The sequence below is a fragment of the Castor canadensis genome, chromosome 7 (genome assembly GCF_047511655.1).
Source record: "Castor canadensis chromosome 7, mCasCan1.hap1v2, whole genome shotgun sequence".
Classification (NCBI taxonomy): domain Eukaryota; kingdom Metazoa; phylum Chordata; class Mammalia; order Rodentia; family Castoridae; genus Castor; species Castor canadensis.
In genome coordinates, this window is record NC_133392.1 from 19,924,497 (window position 1) to 19,943,727 (window position 19,231).

The 19,231-nt window shown below is 35.3% G+C and overlaps 1 protein-coding gene across 1 annotated transcript in view; it reads right to left on the reverse strand.

The window, feature by feature from the left end:
• The window catches only part of Smc3 (structural maintenance of chromosomes 3), a 34,839-nt gene that overhangs the window by 3,501 nt on the left and 12,107 nt on the right, over positions 1 to 19,231 (reverse strand). The window contains exons 8-27 of the mRNA XM_020171542.2: positions 17,479 to 17,596; positions 16,332 to 16,507; positions 14,952 to 15,032; positions 14,551 to 14,715; positions 14,079 to 14,200; positions 12,822 to 13,035; positions 11,360 to 11,463; positions 11,083 to 11,182; positions 10,234 to 10,394; positions 9,736 to 9,877; positions 7,907 to 8,057; positions 6,613 to 6,765; positions 5,035 to 5,186; positions 3,836 to 3,994; positions 2,897 to 3,004; positions 2,284 to 2,392; positions 1,483 to 1,730; positions 1,182 to 1,394; positions 350 to 541; positions 32 to 209 (exon numbers count right to left, since the gene is read on the reverse strand). Of these exons, the coding sequence (XP_020027131.1) occupies positions 32 to 209; positions 350 to 541; positions 1,182 to 1,394; positions 1,483 to 1,730; positions 2,284 to 2,392; positions 2,897 to 3,004; positions 3,836 to 3,994; positions 5,035 to 5,186; positions 6,613 to 6,765; positions 7,907 to 8,057; positions 9,736 to 9,877; positions 10,234 to 10,394; positions 11,083 to 11,182; positions 11,360 to 11,463; positions 12,822 to 13,035; positions 14,079 to 14,200; positions 14,551 to 14,715; positions 14,952 to 15,032; positions 16,332 to 16,507; positions 17,479 to 17,596 (3,046 nt within the window). The remainder of the gene's footprint in view (positions 1 to 31; positions 210 to 349; positions 542 to 1,181; positions 1,395 to 1,482; positions 1,731 to 2,283; positions 2,393 to 2,896; positions 3,005 to 3,835; positions 3,995 to 5,034; positions 5,187 to 6,612; positions 6,766 to 7,906; positions 8,058 to 9,735; positions 9,878 to 10,233; positions 10,395 to 11,082; positions 11,183 to 11,359; positions 11,464 to 12,821; positions 13,036 to 14,078; positions 14,201 to 14,550; positions 14,716 to 14,951; positions 15,033 to 16,331; positions 16,508 to 17,478; positions 17,597 to 19,231) is intronic.

The window sequence follows — 19,231 nt, forward strand, 5'->3', positions numbered from 1 at the left end:
TTCTCATTAAGAAACAAAACCAAAATTGTACCTGACACAGCTTTTCTGTGCTGAGCATCCAGAGCTTGGTCAATCTCATCAAACAAGTAAAAAGGAGCTGGGTCACATTTTTGAATGGCAAAAATTAGAGCAAGGGCTACCAAAGATTTCTGTCCACCTGAAAGCTGTTGCATTTCTCTCATTTCACCTTGTTTGCCTGTAAATGACACCTAAGGACACAAATGATTAGTTAATACTCTAATAGGGTACCATCACCACTTAAAATTAAGTTGCATATACATTTACAAAAGATACTATATATTCTACTATGGTAATACTCTAAAGAAAACTGAGTTTAAAAGTATTTTACCCTAATTCCAACTCCTGTGAACTGGTCAACTGATGGGACACTGCTCTGTGACCCAGAGCCCCTCTCACTTTCACCACTCCCTTCTCCTTCATCCTGAGACTGACTGCCCTCCACGTCTCCTTTCTTCATCACCAAAGTAGCTTTGCCACCAGGTACTAACTTCTGGAATACTTCACTGAAGTTCTTTGATACCTTAAGAAAACAACAAAAAAAGCCTGTCAGTTCAAATACAATTTTTGCTTACATAGAATCATATGTATTATGTTGCTTGAAATAAGGAAAAATACTTAAAGCAATCAAAGTTAATTTATTTTATTTATTTAGTGGTACTGGAGGTGTGAACTCAGGGCCTACACCTTGAGTGTTTTCGAGATAGGGTCTCGCAAACTATTTGCCCAGGCTGGCTTTGAACCATGATTCTCCTGAGTAGCTAGGATTACAGGCGTGAGCAACCAGCACCAGCACAAAGTTAATTTTTAATCTTAAGAACAAGAGTAACAAGCTAGGCATGGTCGCAAACACCGTAACCTCAGCACTCAGGAGGTACAAGCAGAAGGACTGTGAGTTCAAGCCCAGCTTGGGCTACACAGAGAATCAACTGAAGGCTAGCCTGAACTAGCGAGATCCTGTCTCAGAAAACTACTGACTAGGGGATGCAGCTCAGTGGTAAGAGTGCTTGTCTAGCATGCATGCGGCTCTGGGTTCAATCTCCAGCACCAAAGAAAACAGAGGTTACTATATGTTAGCAACCTATTAGCTAGATTTCATGTACTTGGCTCCATCTTGCAAAGTGAGTAAGAGCTGAAGATTTTATATTATTTTGGAAACACACCTGTTTGAAAGTTAATTGAATAGCTTCATACTTTCGAAGTTCAAGTACATTCATCAGTTCCATAATTGATTTGTACCCCCTATCCAACTCTTCTTGTCGCTTTATTAACTTTTCTTTTTGCTCAGAGAAATTTACAAATTGATCTAAAGCCTTTTTGTTAACATGGCTATACTTCTTTAATTCTGTGTTGCACTGTTCCAGTTTTCGAAACAACTACAAAGAGAAAAAGATGTGTAAATAAATGCACATACTATAGGAAAATTTGCAACACTATTTCAAATTTAAAAGCAACAAGATTTACCTGTTTAAGGCTCAGCGTCTGGTACTTTTCAAATGCTTCCTGGGGAAGCGAGCCAAGTTCTCGAATTTTCTTCATGCACTCTTCTTTCTTCTTCAGCAGCATGCCTTGTCGATTTGTCATCTTTTCCAGTTCCTTAGTGTCATGATTTATCGCATCCATGTGTTCTTTTTCCATATTTTTCCAGCGCTCCATACTTTTCTGAAGCTCTTTAATTCCAGCTTCTGTTTTATCAATGGAGTTGTCCAAATCTAAGATGGGACAATTAGTCTATTAGACCTATTTTACAGCCAGAGTATTATTTAAACAAAGATTTCAATGGTCAAGGATTCCAAAATAAGTAGGTTTTATGGTTTTGGTTTTTTTTTTTTGTTTTTCTTCAGTGTTTATATTTTATTGTGAAAATTCACAAATCACTTAAGTCTGGACAAAATTATGAGTGTATATGAGTCACTCAAAATATCCTGAGACTGCTCACTTTCATTAGTTAATGACATGTTTTTTAAAAAAATTTTAAAAATTATTTTCTTCTTAACAGCTACTTATAAATTTGATTTAGGTTTTTCATTGTTTAGCAAATGAATAACATGGTCTCAAAAAACTGTTGGAAACATTTCAATAAAATAAAAATTTACTGTTTATAATCAGCTTACTCAACTTCATTCACTAACGTTATGATGAACAACACAAAAATTATTAGCCTGTGCTTTTGTCTTTTGGATATTTCATTTTGTAGTAAACAATTTTATAAAACAAGCTAAATTTTACCAAATACCAAAAAATATTTTTCTACATAAAATTCACCTTCTGATCGTGCCATAGTATCTTTTACTCTTTTATTGATGGCTTCAAGTTCTGATGTTGTGGCAGTAAGTACAGTGCCCCCTTCTGTCTCTCTCAGTTCATTAAGTTCCTGTAATATGAAGGAAACTTTTTGATAAACCACTAACATAAATTTTGTTAGTTTCAAAATGTATGCCTGCCATCAGTTTCTATAGCCATTGTTAATTTGAGTGAACAGTCAAAAACCCAAGCTATATACATACTTCATAAAATTGCAAACAACTGAAGCATTTATTAAAGGGGGAAAAAGTAATGGTTTAATTACTGGAACATTTCTCAGCACATGACTACTACTAAGAAAGTATTTTATTATTAACTAGCACTTAATAAGCACTAATAATGTGCCAGGACAGTAATCATACAAAGCAGGTACTGCTTATTTTACACAACAGGAAATGGAGGCTAGAAATGTTAAATGACTTGCCCCAAACTACACACTAGGTGGCAGTACTAGAATACTAACCTATAGTCAAGCCAGCTGGTCTTGATGTACCACAGCCTGTTTTCAATCAGAGCCTCTCATACAACTACTTGCAATAGGTTTAGTCACCAAGGAACGCTTAAAAGAACGTACCTGTTCTACTTGGTCCAAGCGTTTTCTCAGATTCTCATTGAGATAAGTCTCTACTCGAGTAATAATGCCTTCTAATTTAATTCTTTCATTTAGCAACTGCCTATTTTCCTAGAATTAAGACAAGAAATAAAAATTAGTTGTCTACATAAGCATAAACTTTTCTGAGGAATGCTATTAATCTGCTGCCCTTTCCATTACTTGTGCTCAAAGAAGCTGAAATGTAGTATTACACCTTTCCAGAAAGCCCTATCCTTTCTTATTTATTCAACAAAAGATTAATTTTTAGCCAGACATGGAGGTGAACGTGTATAATCCCAAAACTCAAGAGGGTGAGGCAGGAAGATCACAAGGCCAGCCTGGGCTACATAGCAAGACTCTGTGTCAAAAAAAAACGACGTTAAATTTTTTTGTGCCTAGTTCTTTTGATAAGGCATGGTGTCAAAAAGAATTTTCTTTTCCTGCTTTTCTTTTTTTTTGACTCAATACTAGTTAACTATATCTACACACTAGGGAGGCTGAGGCAGGAGGATCTCGAGTTTGAGGCCATCAATAGGAACATCCTGTCTCAAAAAAAAGTCCATCTCCAAAAACAAAACAAATCCTGCTATTTAAATGTTTAACCAAAGCATTATTAAACATGCAAAGATGGTCAGAACAAGAATTTTTGTGTCTTTATACATATGTGTCTATATTGAACCAAGCTCAATCTTACTAATGACAAATGTGCATTAAATAAGATAAAATAAAGGTTTCTTACATAATCCTAATATATCCAGAATGGCTTAAAAAAAAAACATATCAAAGCCTTCCTAGAAGTCCAAGTCTCATTTTAATGTTTCCTCAATATTCTTTTCTTTTAGATTCTTTTATTTAGCAAGAAAGGCACTTTTTACAATAGCCCTTTATCAGTGGATTATTCTTCCCGTTAGGTGCACTTGCCTGCTGAAGCTGACGAATTTCATCATTTAGTGCATCTACTCTTTTCTGATCTTCCAGACTAAGTTGAGAAAGCAAATCAGTTCCAAGTTCCGCTTTCAGTGACTCTCTGGTGGACTCCATAGCATGCAAACTTGCCTCCAAACTTTGTAAGCTTCGTTGCTACATAACAGATTGATTTTCCATTTATTAAACACATTTCTTGTAACAGTAAGAAATTAGAAACAACCTATATGACATTAAAGTGAGCTACATAAATATCAGCTCAAAATAAACATTAGGTATTATAATGTGTTGCTAAGTTATGATGTTCAGTGAGCTAATGTATTAAATGCATTTTCAGTATGTGATATTTCAACTCATGAGGAATTTACTGGGACACAACCCCAGAATAATTTAAAATATCAAATTAATCCACACTAAATTTTTTTTGGTGCTGCTGGGGACTTGGACTCAGGGCCTCACATCTAGTAGGCAAACTCTACCACTGAGTCACTCTCCTTCCCCCCTCCTCCAAACCCTGTATTAATTAAATTTAATAATTTGGACCATGTAGACAAGGAAAACATTTACAGAGCTGTACTTAAAGGGGAAGGACAGCTCATTTACAATTAAACACACAAAAATCTTCAGGCACATTCGTAAGAACAACAACTTGGCAGAATGTTATAGTTAGATTGTGCGCACATCTTTGTATTTTTTACGTCTTTGTTGTCTTAGTACTGGTTGATATACTAAATTAAAAAGTTTTCCTGATACTGCCAAAAAAAAAAAAAAAAAGTCTTTGCCAAAACTGCTTCAAGTTTGAGATAATAAACCATCATTTGTAAGAGTGTGCTATGTACTTATTTCAATAGTCTGGACAAAATACAGTCAAATATTCAAATGACTCCACAAGTGCTTTCAAGACAAAAATGGTTACTGAGAAATTAAATACTGACTTCTAAGAGTAATACTATGCCACAACTCAAAATGCCTACTTATCCAATTGAGGTGGAAGTTTTGATTTCAACATATAACAGACGACTTTAGGTATATACACATATGAGTCATAGTATAGGACAGATGTAGATACCCAAAAGTACAGGTCCAAACCAAAATGGAACATCTGAACTTCAATGATAACCCATACAATATATAATCCACCCCAATTCTATATAATTAAAACAAATCTATAAAAAACAAAAAACATACTTACAGACCTTAGGCATAAAAGTTTTCTCTGACTGCTGCCTCTTCTCTTTTAGCATCTTCATTTCTGATAATATGCTATCTCTGGATGCTTTAAATTTTCTTTGTTGGGTCTCTATCTGCTGCATTTGGTTCATCAGCTGATCAATTTCATTATTAATCCATATACAAAGCTAAGGAAAATTCTCTCCAGGTTACAAAAATATTGTATGTTCTAAATTCTCTTCAGTTCTTGAAAACACAATACCATGTTATCTTTTTCTTTACCCTTAAATAAGTTATTTTCCCAAATTTATGAACTATAATAATGCTGAACTAAATACTAACACTAAGTATGTTCACTCACAAAAGAAACTTAAAGTCTTCCACCCCACATTCCAGTCGCAACATGTATACCTATTTTTCCTAACAGTTATACAAAAAACAAACAAAACAATGCTTGGTAGCCACTAATGGAAGTTAAGGGCACTCTATCAATATTGTGTATTTTAAAATATCTTTTTATTCAAGAAATATTAATCATACAATCTATTATGCTTAAAGCACTTTTTTAGAGAATTAGGTATGAAGAGTACGTCTTGCCCAATGTGGAAGAATAATTCAATCTAGCTACATTATCAAAAACAGCAAAATAACTGGTAGAGCTATCAATATATTTCCCCATACTTCCTTTGTAGTAACAGCTTGCAAATTTAGCAGTTCTTGAAGAATTATACAGGGACCCTTGTGAGGTCAAAGCTAAGATGCTTATTTGTCTTTTTCTGTGTGTTGCTGTTTACAATGATGGCACAAAAACTATCAATGTGTAGCTAAAAAAAAAAAAAAATACCAGTTTGACTTAAGAATGTCTTTGAAGCAGTAAAAATTAACTTCATTCTCAAGGCTCAAGTATTCTCATATTCTTAATATTATATGACAAAATGGGAAGCACATACCAAGTACTTGTACTTATACCAAACCCCACAGGTGTTTTAAGAAACACACATGCATGAATGTTTCATTTGTGAACTGAACTAGGCACTCTTCATGTAGCACCATTTTTATTTGAAAGAATAACTGTATTTACTCAGATCTGGATGCTTGATGGCCATTTCCTCCACTAGCAGCACATCTGCACTGCATGGTCTCAAGATAGTAAAGTCTAAGGGACATTTTCCAATTCTTCTGTATTTGACATTCATGCAGTATATGCATTACTGAAGCCTCCTACTCTCCTCCTTGAAATACTCTGTAGGCTTTCCTTCCATAGTTCACTGGCCAATCCTCAGTTTCCTCTCTTTGCCCGGTAACTTTAAATTCTGGTGGAACTCAGGCTATTTTCCTTCAAAAGTAGAGTTACTGGTATTAGACATTTAACAATTCAGCAAAAAGTCAGTATTAAAGTACTTTTTAGTTTTTTCCCTTAGTCTTCAGAAGTTAAATAGACAAATATAAGCTCTTACAGTTGAATAAAAGCCAAAGTGCAACACTGGACTTTTCTCCTATATATATATATGTAAAATACGAGCAACATGCAAAAGATTATATTGTTATTAAAATGCAGTTCTTCCTCCACAGTATCTATCATTGAGCAAAAAAGAAAAAGATATTTTCAATATTTCTGCGCAGGTTTTCATTGAGTTTTGCTTCAAGCTCGCCTAGTTCTTCTTCTGCTTTTCTAACATCTTTCTGTAACTCAAGTCGAGACTTTCTTGTGTCATAATAACCTCCTGTTAGAGCACCTCGATGACTAACTTGGTCACCTATAAACAAAACAGAAAGGCAGTAATTTTGTTTAATACTGTTATTTGATGATAAACTGACTTACAATATAATACTAAAGGCTTTAAATACATAATAAAAATTAAGAGGAAAAGTTAAGAGTTCAAGCCACCCTGAATAACTTTTACTTTCTGATGCTAAAATTCAGTCTTTAAAAAGATGTACCTTCTAGGTGAGCCTGAAAATCTGCCAGAAAGCAGTTAAGTGCTAAAGCCTAATGAAAAGAAGTAACAGCTAATTTCATATCAAATAACACTTGTCATAGATCTCAAAATATTGTTTACATGGATCAAAATTATGGTACCTATTAGACCCACTGCTAAATCCTGATTTTAATACATTAAAAAATAATTGTATCATTTAAAAATATTTTTATAATTATACCAATATAATTGGTTTTCTTTGGGTTCCTAAGTATTCTATTTTATGCATTTATAATTTTGAGAAAGGGTCTATAGTCTTCAACCAAAGAGCCAAAGGAGCCCGTGGTTCAAAAAGGTTAAGAATCCTCGCTAGAGACCAAATGCTTATACTTACATCAATTAAATAACAAGTATGGAGAAGACCACTTAGAAAATTCCACTAGGTTGGGGAGAGCGCTGAAAGGGGCAAGTTCAAAGCCCTGTTGCTGGGTTCAAAGCCAGCCAGGGCAAACAATTTGTGAGACCACTATCTTGAAAAACCCTTCACAAAAACAGGGCTGATGGAGTGGCTCAAGGTGTAGGCCCTGAATTCAAGCTCAAGCCCCAGTAAAACACACACACACACACACACACACACACACAAATATGACTCTGAAGTGACAATACAGCTTATTATATGTGATACATGTTGTTCAAAGTAAAGAAAAGTGATTATAAGGCCCGGTGTGGTGGCTCATGCCTGGAATCCTAGCTACTCAGGAGGGGGAGATGAGTAGGATCTCAAGGCCAGCCCGGGCAAAAAGTTTGAGAAACCCCATCCTAACCAACATTCCAGCTGCTCAGACAAGCACAAACAGAAGAAGGATCTCAGTCCAGGCCAGCTCAGGCCTAAGACCCTATCTCAAAAATAAACAATGTGAAAAAAAAAAATGCTGAGAAAGAGTGGCTCAAGTAGTAAAGTGCAAATACTATTACAAACCTTCCAAAGTAATGCAATCCATAGTGAAAGCACGGGCCAGCTGGGTTGAAACTTCCATACTACGGCAAATCAGTGTCTTTCCAAACACATGTTTGAAAGCTTTGTCAAATCTGGGATTGTACCTCAGTTTACTGATCATAGGAATAGCATCCTAAAAATAATTATTTTGTTAACAAAGAGATTACAATACAATTAACAAAAAAAGAGTTTGCAGAATTATGATCGACATCTTTACAAAATACAAATAAACACAATGCCCTTATATTTCAAGACCACTGTTTTTTTACTGAAGAGTTTAGAAAACCCACTCTACTAAAATATCCTGAAAATTGCGCTCAGGTAACCATAAAGGTTTTCAATGGTAGAGCATGTGACTAAAAAGCTTAGCAACTGTAGAGCCACCCTGCCCAGTTTTAAATGCTAGTCCTGCCACTTCTAGATGCATGCCCTGGATAAACAAACTGCTTACTTCTCTAGGTGAGTCACTTTATCTACAGAACTGTGACAGTAACAGCACTTTTCTTATAAGGAGATATATAAATGAGCTAATGTATGCAAAATCACTTAGGATAGTATCTGTCATAAAGAAGGGCTAAATAGATGTAAAACTAATAGTATTTATTCAGAGTGCTTTTATGTATCATATACATCTAAATTAGATATTCCAAAAAAAACTTTTTCAGATAAAATTTATTTTCGTTTTTTCCCCTTCCCTAAACGATCAGAGCAGAATTTTTAGATTTTTTAAAAAAAATTATGAAATATAACCTACACAGAAAAATGCCCTCAGATATATGTTAAATTTAAATTTACAATTATAAAGAGAACACCAAGAAACAGAACACTAACAAAAAGTCAAGGAGCCATGAGTGTCCCTTTCCTAATCACACAGCAGCACCTACAGTGGCTGCCTGCTGGAAGTAACCACTAACCTGACTGGGTGCTAATCACCTCCTTGCATCTCTTTCTAGTACTATCATTTAATTTTTTGTTTTTGCTCTTTATGTTGTATAAATTGAACCACATCACATGCAATTTTTTTGGTCTGGTTTCATTTATATATCATGTCTGTAAGCCTCAAATTTTCCTCCTCAAAACTTCAAGGACAATTTGTAGAGTTGAAAGCAGAAAAAGATAGATCCTTAAATAGCTTTTATAAGATTCTTGATATTCTGCTTACATCATTGACCATTCTAATACAGTTTCAGTCTTAATCTTAGAGGATAATAAAACAGTTGCTACTACCATCAGAACTCTGAGGTCAAATACCTCAATGCAATTACATTTCTCAAGAATGTTGTCTGTCTCCATGCTGGCAGAGTGGCTCAGTTGGTACAGTGCATGCCTAGCAAACATGAGACCCTGAGTTCAAACTCCGGTACATACAGCTAGAACAAAAGATTCACTGTCTATCATCTTGTCACTTTGATTTATAAAGATGAAGGGGGTGAAGCTAATCAAGGTACAATGTAAACACATATGGAAATGTCACAATGAAACCCCCCCATTACAATTAATATATGCTAATAAAAATGTTAAGGAAAAAACATATTAAGAAAACTTCAAAATATTCCTTTTAACTGACAGTTCCTCAGGAAATTCTTCCCAAATTCCCTAACCTTATCTCTGTCACCCTGGAGATTTACACACTTAACAATTTGTCTCACATCTTGGCTGTATAGCAATAACTATACTCCATGCAAAGAAAGCGTATTTACCTTACAGACCAGTGAATTCCAATGTATAGTATTTGGGCACTAAACATTTGTTAAGCAGAGTATACGGTAAAAGTAACTCAATGAAACAGGTCTTAACACACATTGACTCACATTGGTTTCAGGATAGGCAGTATCCCTGACATCCAACTTGTTAAGAGGCAGAAAAGTAACCTCTCCAGGAAGATTCATTTTATTAAACTCCATTAAAATCTTCGTGCTAACTTCATCTGAATCAACTATGTGATAAAATAACCTACATAGAAACAGAATAAGATACATCTTTACTGATAAACCTTAGAAGTGTTATAAACATTGAAACATCAAACAATTTACTTTTTTCTATGCTATCCAATTTATAGGGAGAAAAGACCACTTAGAAAATTCCACTAGGTTGGGGAGAGGGCTGAAAAGGGCAAGTTCTAGTTTCTATTATTAGAAATAAATACTTACCATTTACTTTCTTAATTAGAAAGTTAAATACAAGACTGAGGATACAAGATAATGGAAAACACATTGTACTCAAACTTTAAAAAGTTGTTTTTTGGATTACTCTTATTTCCTCTTCCCTTTAAACATCCTCATCACTATGATCAAGCCAAAAAACTTCACCTGTTTCCAGCCGTGACTTCTACACATGTGTAGAAAGCTGGCTCACACTCAAAGTTATTCATCACGATGCCATGATAGCCATTTTGAACATGTTGGTTGATTCCTTTTCGACGAAAGTGGTCTAGCACTTTGTTTATGCTGTCTATTCCATTTAAAATGGCCTATAAAATGTTAAGTGAAAACATTAATATCACCAATGACACTACTGCTGAGTAAGAAATGAGCCCCTTAGAGACATGGCTCAAGCAGTATAGTGCCTGCCTAACAAGTGCAAAGCCCTGACTTCAACCCCAGTACTGCCAAAAACAACCTCTTTAGCCATGCTGGTATGTGCCTGTAAACCCAGCACTTGGGAGGCTGAGACAGGAGGATCACCAGTTTGAGGCAAGTCTGGGCCATATAGCAAGACCATATCTCAAAAAAGAAAGAAAGAAAAAGTCATTATGCCATACGTTTAAAACATCCTCCCAACAAATATATTGCCCCCTTGAAATATGCCACCCACATTTAACACTATGTTACAGGTTATGCTCTAGGATGCTAGTGTTAAAAACCAAGAGTGCTCTTTAGTAATGAACAGTTAGCCAGGTGTGGAGGTGTATACCTATAGTCCCAGCTCTAAGGAAGCTGAGGAAAGAATATCATGAGTTCCAGGCCAACCTGTGCTACATAATTTGTCTCAACCAAGTAACATAACGAGTGGTAGTAAGGCTGCTTAAATAATCACAACTATTTCATACTCATAGGATAAGTGATTCGGACTCTACTCTCCTTTCACCTAGAACTTGTGGCCTATAGATTGACAGCTAACTGATCCAATGGCTCGGGTAATGAAAAGGTCCTGCCCACCTTTCCTGTTGCCGCTCTGAGAAGTTGCTGCTTCTTTTCAAGATCTTCTCTTTTAGCAGCGAGTGCTTGCTGTTCTGCATTCTCCTCTCTCCACAAGTAACTAATGAATAAAAATTAGATGGCCTTCAATTATTTAAGCACATAAAAATGGTGTAACAGTACATGGTTTAGAAGAAAATACTGCAACCAAATTTGAAGTTAATTTATAACCTAAGAATCATGTACAACCAGTCACATTACTCAAAAAAATTAAGGCATATTTTACTCTATTACTAACTTTCTTTCGCTTTGTAATTCATCTTTCTTATTTTTCACTTCATAGTATTTTCTGTCCAGTTCTTCTACTCGAGCTTTAACTTCATTGAGATCCTGGTCCAGTTTCTACAGAAATAAAAACAATTCAAATTTAAAATTCAATTTCACCAATTTAGTACATAGTAATAGAAAGTTAATCTCTGGTTGCAAAAGGATGGGGGAGAAGAACAAAAGGTGAGGGAGGGAGGAATTACCAAGGGATATGACAACATTTTTGAATAATGAACATGTTTATTATCTTAATTGTGGTGACTGTTTTACAGGTATATATTCAATAAAACTTATTAAATGATACCCCTTAAATATGTCTAATTTATTGTATATTATAATACTTCATTGAGTTATATCTCAATGAACTACTAAAAAAACACAATTTCAATTTTTAAAAATATCTTTAGGCAAAACAGGACGCATCAGGAAAAAAAAAAACATAAAATGAACTACTTTAAAAAACATTACTAAAATGAAATTAATTTGCTCATTAGTAATCTACACTTTACTACTTCTGTAATATACACCCCAGAATTTTATAAGAAAAAAACACATACACAAAACATTATACAGCAGTATAACAGCTAGAGTTTCTCCTCTATGGCAGTTGCTAAAGCCAAGATACCTCTAACATTAGTTAGAAAAATCTAATCTTAACTCGATAAGTATGCAGGAGTTCTATCATATAATGGTACAACATAAAGCATAACAAAACCACCAAGAAGACATTTCATTTTCCTACTTCAGGTGTCAAAAATATACTGTAGAAAAATTAATTCATGATTATACCAAGAAGCAAACAGCTATTTTACATAATACAATCAGCATTACAAAAGCATCTCTATCAAGAATAAAGGATGCACTTCATCTTCACAAGTTGCTACTTTGATAACTAAAGGTGTGGCTGAAAAATGCTAGAAAATAACAAACTTCAAGCTTAAATCTTGGTTTGTCACCAGGCTCTTTCAAAATGGGCATCTACTGAAGTTGATTCCATGAACAAAGTTCACTTTATTTCAAAAAAGGATGTGTTTACTATCATAGTGGTAACATACAGAGAATTATGTTAGAATAAAACATTAGAAATATTTTTTCAAGTTACTATAGAATTGCTTTAGACACTTGTATCACGTTAAAATTAAGAGCAGATTAAGTATACACCACCAATTCAAAAAACACTTTAAAAATACTCAATCTACCTGAATACTCATTGACATGGACTAAATATCCTCAAAATAAAAAAAAAATTAAAAAAATAAAAAAAGAGGAATACTATCTACACATTAAATTATGCTGGCCTTTCTAAATAAGTACCTATTTTGTACAGTTTAATAATGGCAAGCAAACTTATCTTAAAATTAAAAGTTAACATAAACAAGCCTGTTTATTCTCTTCTTAAAGATTTCCACAAAGCCAATCGTAAGTGTTCTTACATTATACTGCTCCAGATTTTTCTCTTTATTTGCCTCAGTATCCTCCAAATCTTTATGTATAGCAGCAATCTGTCTTTTCTTGTCATTAATGGCCTGATCTAAAGACTTGAGTTCCTTTTTAATCCACTTATCCCTTTCTTCTTTTGAAGTAAACTGGCTTCCTCGACCCTGCTTTGCATAAAGATCAGTTCTTTCCTGGGTAGCTTGAGCCAACCTACAGAAGACAGGATGTGTGGGAAATGAGAATGGGAAATAACCAAGTTTAATTGTATTGAGTAACATCAATTGTACACAAAAATAACAATCTATTTTTAAAATTATATTTAAAAAGGAAATAAGTATAAGGAATTAAGCAACTACCAAAAGTAAGGTTCCTTGGACTAGCTAGCTTTATGTAGTATTAATGTAACTTTGAAATCACAGTTAAAGTTAGTTAAGAACAGCCTATCCTCTAAGGATTTTAGGCAGACCCAGTGTTTACATACACCTGCTATTTGTGTTCGGAGAAAATGAAGAACGGTACAAGTTTTTACAAGTTCAATATTTAGTTACCTTGGATAAGTTACTTAATGTCCAATACTTGAAGTTTACTGAATTTAAAGTGGGAACAATGTCAACCTCCACAGGCTTTTTGTAGTAAAGCAGCATGTGTGTAACAGCATATGATATTCCAGGTGTGGCAACACACATCTGTAATCCCAGCACTCAGGAAGCTGAGGCAGGAGGATATCAAGGTCCAGGCCAGCCTGGGATATGTACTTAAGTTTCTATCTCAAAATCAAAAGGCTAGCAGAGCAGCTCAAGTGGTAAAGCGCCTGCCTCGCAAGCATGAGGTCCTGAGTTCAAACCCCAGTACCACAAATAAAGAAAGAAAATAAGTAAATAAATAAATAAAAATTCTACTTTTAAGCTGGGTGCTGGTGGCTCATGCCTATAAATCCTAGCTTCTCAGTAGGCAGAGATAAGGAAGATTTGAAGGCAGCCTAGACAAATAATTCATGGGCCCCATCTCGAAAAAAATCTCTTCACAAAAAAGGGTTAGTGGAGTGGCTCAAGGTTTAGGCCCTGAGTTCAAACCCCAGTACCAGAAAAAGGAAAAAAAAAAAAAAAAACCCACAGAAGTTGCTTAACAATGGCTATCTGAATGGGCATTTAACTCTGCCCTAGTTACTGCGCTAATACCTTCTTAACCCCCAGCTATGCAGGTTCTATAGCGGAACCATGGAGAAAGTCAAGTGTTGGTGAAAATTCCCAAACCTAGCAATCCCTCGTTCTTCTTTTTCTTTTACACTGTTGAATTTAGGTTCTGTTTCTGCCAGTTCTTTCTGCTTTTCTTCTATTTTTTCAAGCAGCTTCTGCCTCTCTTTTAACAAACGTTTCTGTAAATAAAGCAAGATAAGTAAAAATACAATCTGCTTACAATGTTTTGGTTAACTTGTATGTCTAACAAAAATTGTTTTCATGAGGCTAGGGGTGTAGCTCAGTGGCAGAGCATTTTTCTAGCATGCTCAAAGCCCTGGGTTCAAACTCCAGCACTGGAAAAAAAAAATCCCAACATAAAACTATTATTTTTAATGTTAGAAACAAAAAGATAGTACAAAGTTGCTGTGTGAGGACATATTATTTTAATGTGCCTAAGCTTTTGCAAACATTCAATCACAGAAAGAATGTCTTCTACAGTTCCAAGTCACTTGAACACTATGCCACTCATCTTAGCATTTCAACTTACCCGCTGTTCACTATTGCCTGCCAGTTCATCCTGTAAATCCTTGGCTTTAAGTTCCAACTTAGTCCTCTGCTTGATTTGTTCTTGTCTTTCAGCACTGAGCTGTTCTTTCTCTTCCTTCATAGCCGAAATTTTTGTTTTCAATTCTCTAACCTGGCGCTCAATATCCTATTCAAAAGGTATCAAACAGAAAATGAGTCAGGGGCAGTTAGATGCACCAGACTGGAATTACAACACCATTCTGTACCATTTCTTTCATGTAACCTTTTAGTGAGACTTTATCTTTCCAATAATCAATCTCTGTGACTCCCCCTTGTGGTTACCCATTCCGTAATTCTGATACAAAAGGTTTTGTGCTATAGTCAAAAAATATTAACAAACTTGAACCTTGTTTTTAATCTTACCTCCATTTTATCTCTTGCATCCTGCTGGGCATCTCTTAATTGTCTAGATTTTTCTCCACTCGTTTCTCGTTTAGCAGAAAGCTAAAAAAGAAAGAAAACACATACACACACAAGCTATCATTTCTACCTCATTTTTTATTTGTGTATTTTTTTCAAAACACCTAGCAAATTTTTTTCTTCTATCTGCTAAAATAAACTAACAGTAACCATTCACTTAAAATTTTTTTACAGGGCAGATATGGGTGTGCACACCTGTTATCCCACCTACTTGGAAGATTTAGACTGGGAGAATTGAGGTTTGAGGCCAGCCCAAGAAAAAAGTTAGCAAGACCCCATCTCAACAAACAAATCAGGTGTGGGTGGTACATGCCTGTAATACAGCTACACAGAATGCATAGATAAGAGGATGCAGTTCAGATTGCCCCAAGAAAAAAGCATGGTCCTATCCAAATAATTAAAATAAAAAAAGGGTTGGGGACATGGCTCAAAGGATGAGTGCCTGCCTCACAAGCTGATGCCACGAGTTTAAGTACTAAACTCATGTCTCAGTACTGAAAAAAAAGTTTTTCTTTAAATAGAAAACTCAAAGATTAGCAAGGCATAGTGGCTCACACCTATCATCCCAACTACTCAGGAAGTAGAGATCAGGAGGATCTTGATTCAAGGCAAAGGGTCCATTAATAAATAAACTGGGTGTTATAGCACATACCTGTGATTCTAACTATGCAGGAGGCCCTAAATAGGAGGATTGTGGTCTGAGGCCAGCCCCAGGCAAAAAAATGGGAGACCATACCTATAAAACAACTAAAGCAAAAAAGGGCCAGGGGCATGGATGAAGTAGTAGAGTGATTCCTAGCAAGCAGGAGGCCCTAAGTTCAAACCCCAGTACAGCCCCTCCTCACCATCAAAGAAAAAAAAAAAAAATTTCGAGGACTACCTAAAACATTTTTGTACAAAATATCAGCAATACTAATCAATAAACACATTCTAAATGCCCCAAAAAAAATTTCACAAAGCTTTAAAATGAGTTTTCTTCTCATCTGGTCTACCATCTTCTATTTCAGATACAACTATAGCAAGGACAATATGGGTCTAACCTTTTCCTTACAGTAAACTTAAAGAAAACAAAGTAGTGACCAATGAATTCATGAAGATTTCAGCAGGCCTAGTGGTGCATGCCTATAATTCCAGCACTCAGGAGGCAGAGGCAGGAGGCTCTCAAGTTCCAGGCCAGCCTGGCCTACATAGTAAGACTCAATCTTTAAAAATATCCCCAAAACAATCACGTATCTTAAAGTTTCTACTTAAAATCATTAGAAAGTGTAAATACAAGCTGATTTGAACATCTGATGGTCAAAGTGGTCAAGGTAAGCATTTTACCTCATCCAGTTTAGCGCGAGTCTCGTTAAGTTCCTGATTGTAAATGGTATACTCCAGGGCTCGTCTCATTTTATCCCACTTCTGATACTGAGCTAGTTCTTCCTTTTCTTCCTCTAAAGTGTGTAATCTCTCTTCGATGTATTTTAACAACTCATTGATTTTTTCCCGTTTGCCCTCTTAAAAAAACAAAACAAAACAAGGAAGAAGTGGGGAAGTTGAGTAGAGCTTGTATATAAAATCACTTCTCAAATATATCACAAGTTAAAATTACTCTGAAGAACTACAGCATTCTCTCTCTGATATTATGTGATAACCAAATCTAAGATACTATCGTGGTAATTACAATTTTTTTAATGAAAGCATTAGAGAACAAATTTACATATGGCATTAACAATTCTTGTATTACATGTGTTAAGAGCTCCAGTTCAAGCTTCCTTTTTTTTTAACCCCCTCTGTGCTGGGGATTGAACTCAGGGCCGTGCACTTGCCAGAAAGTGCTCTTCCACTGAGCTAAATCCCCAGCCCCTCAAGCTTCCTTTTTAAAAGCCTATGTGCCTTGCCACAACATTAAAACCAAAAAACAGGTATTACCATCATTGGTATTATTCTCAATTTTTATTAACAGTGGCATTATCTACAGCTCTCATCTATCGAACACCTACTACAGTTACAGCATGATTCTGTTCCTCTACTCACCAGCACAACTTACAAAACAGGGTTTTACAGATGGGGACGCTCTGAAGCACAGAGATCAAGTCTAAAGTCAGTGAGTTTATTACTATCAGATTTTGAACCTAGGGCTGTCCACTCTTAAGTCATGAAATGACACAGCACTTGACTCCAAGTTCAAAGTTCCACATCTACTTATTTCTGAACAATTTAAACCTATTACCAAGCAATACTCCAGTCTGGAGGGGAAGAAGGGATGCACCCAAATTTGTTGTCCTCACCAACAATAAAGAGGAAGCCACAGTTAAAAGTACTCAACTTGCAAAAGCCCTACTATCTAACAACAGCACTTCTTTATTCGAAATGTCAAATCTTGAACTGCTTCCATTTGATACCCAGAAAAATCATCATGCCATGTACTTCTAAGAACAGACTTTTTTTTGCAACACAAAATAACACTGTATCACATGTGTTATACCTGTTTCTTTCATTAAGGAGATACTTTCTTCTTTTCGTTCGTCATATACTCTAGTACCAGCTACTTCTCTTAATAGTTTTAGTCTCTGAGAATCTGGTGCTGTTGCCATCTGGTTGATCTAAAGATTTTAGAAAAATAATCATTACATACCAAGAGACTGCTCTTTTAAGAGTAAGAACTGTAACTTGAAAGGCTTTTGTAATTGTTTTGCATTGTTTTGAGACAGGCTTTCCCTATGTAGGCCAGGCTGGACTCAAAATTGCGATTCACCTGCCTCCACCTCCTGAGTGCTAAAACAGAAGCGTATCACCATGCCTGGCATACTAAAAAGGTTTTTATCTATTTTTGTGATACTGGGATGAAACCCACGGCTTCTTGCATGCTAAGTATGTGGTCTGCCACTGAGTTATACGCCTAAACTTGAAAAAATTTTCATTTTATTTTATTTTTTTTACTTTTATTTATTTTTTGGATAGGGTCTTGAGTTTGTGGCTGAAGCCAAAAATCCTATCTATGCCTTCCAGTAGCTGGAATTATAAGCACATACCACAATACCTGGCTTGTTGGCTGAGATGGGGGTCTCACTAACTTTTTATTTTGGCCTGGCCTCAAGCCATTATCCTCCCAATTTCCACTTCCTGAGTAGTTGGGATTACAGCAGACGTGCCAACACACCCAGTCATGGTTTAATAGGTACTAAAGTACCCATTAAAACCCACTACATTTTTAACAGGTTGATTTAACCAGTATAATTTATACAGAGGCACTACACCAACATTTCTAGATCTCCTTTATGTAAATGAAATTTACCAAATAAAGTTGATATTTGCCAGTCTCTTTTATGAATAACATAATCTCATAAACTAAAGAGTATCCAATGCCACCATTTTTTTTTTAGTCAGTATTGTAAGGTAAAAAGATGAGCTCCATTACCAAAGAACAAAGTATTTTTACAAGGGGAAACTGTCACTCATTATAAATTTTTTAAAAGCTACAATAGTAAAAGTATATCCAAAATAGTATGCTTCAGCCATACTATTGCTGCCATTTTGGGAGGCAGCAATCAAGAGGATCAAAGTTCAAGGTCAAATAGTTCAAGACAAATAGTTTTCAAGACTCTATCTTAAAAATACCCAACACAAAAAAGGGAGTGGCTCGAGTGGAAGGACACATGCCTAGCAAACGAGAGGCCCTGAGTTCAAACCCCAAAACCACCATACACACAAAAAAGTATACAGCAATGAATCCCTTAGAACAACAAAGTAAACCAGAACAAAACAAAGAACACCTATTAAAGGGTAAGTTCTGAGAAAAAGAAATTATCTTATGTAGATGAAAATGCATGAAGATGCAGCAGAATAATCAGCTAAAGTTTGTAGTTAGCCTCTAAAAAAAAATTTTTTTATGAGCCATTATGGTTGATTTCTGGTAGGGCAAGATTTTTTATGTTTTAATTCTATGATAAAGTGAGTAGTATGGAGTATTTATTTTAGAAAGCAACTTTTTCAAATGTCATTTTATAGAACTAATATTTTTAAATATGATCACCATAACTTCTATAAGCCAATAATGGAAAGACATTTTCTTTCCACTATTCCATCTTTCAAACTGGAAGACATTTTGTAGCATACAACATTTCTGCATTTCATTAAGGAGGTAGTATGGGTCACTAAGAAAACAAGATCCATGTATCTGCTGATGTATTTCCTATCCCAACAAGCAACAGACCTACTTGGTACTTTATGTTCATATA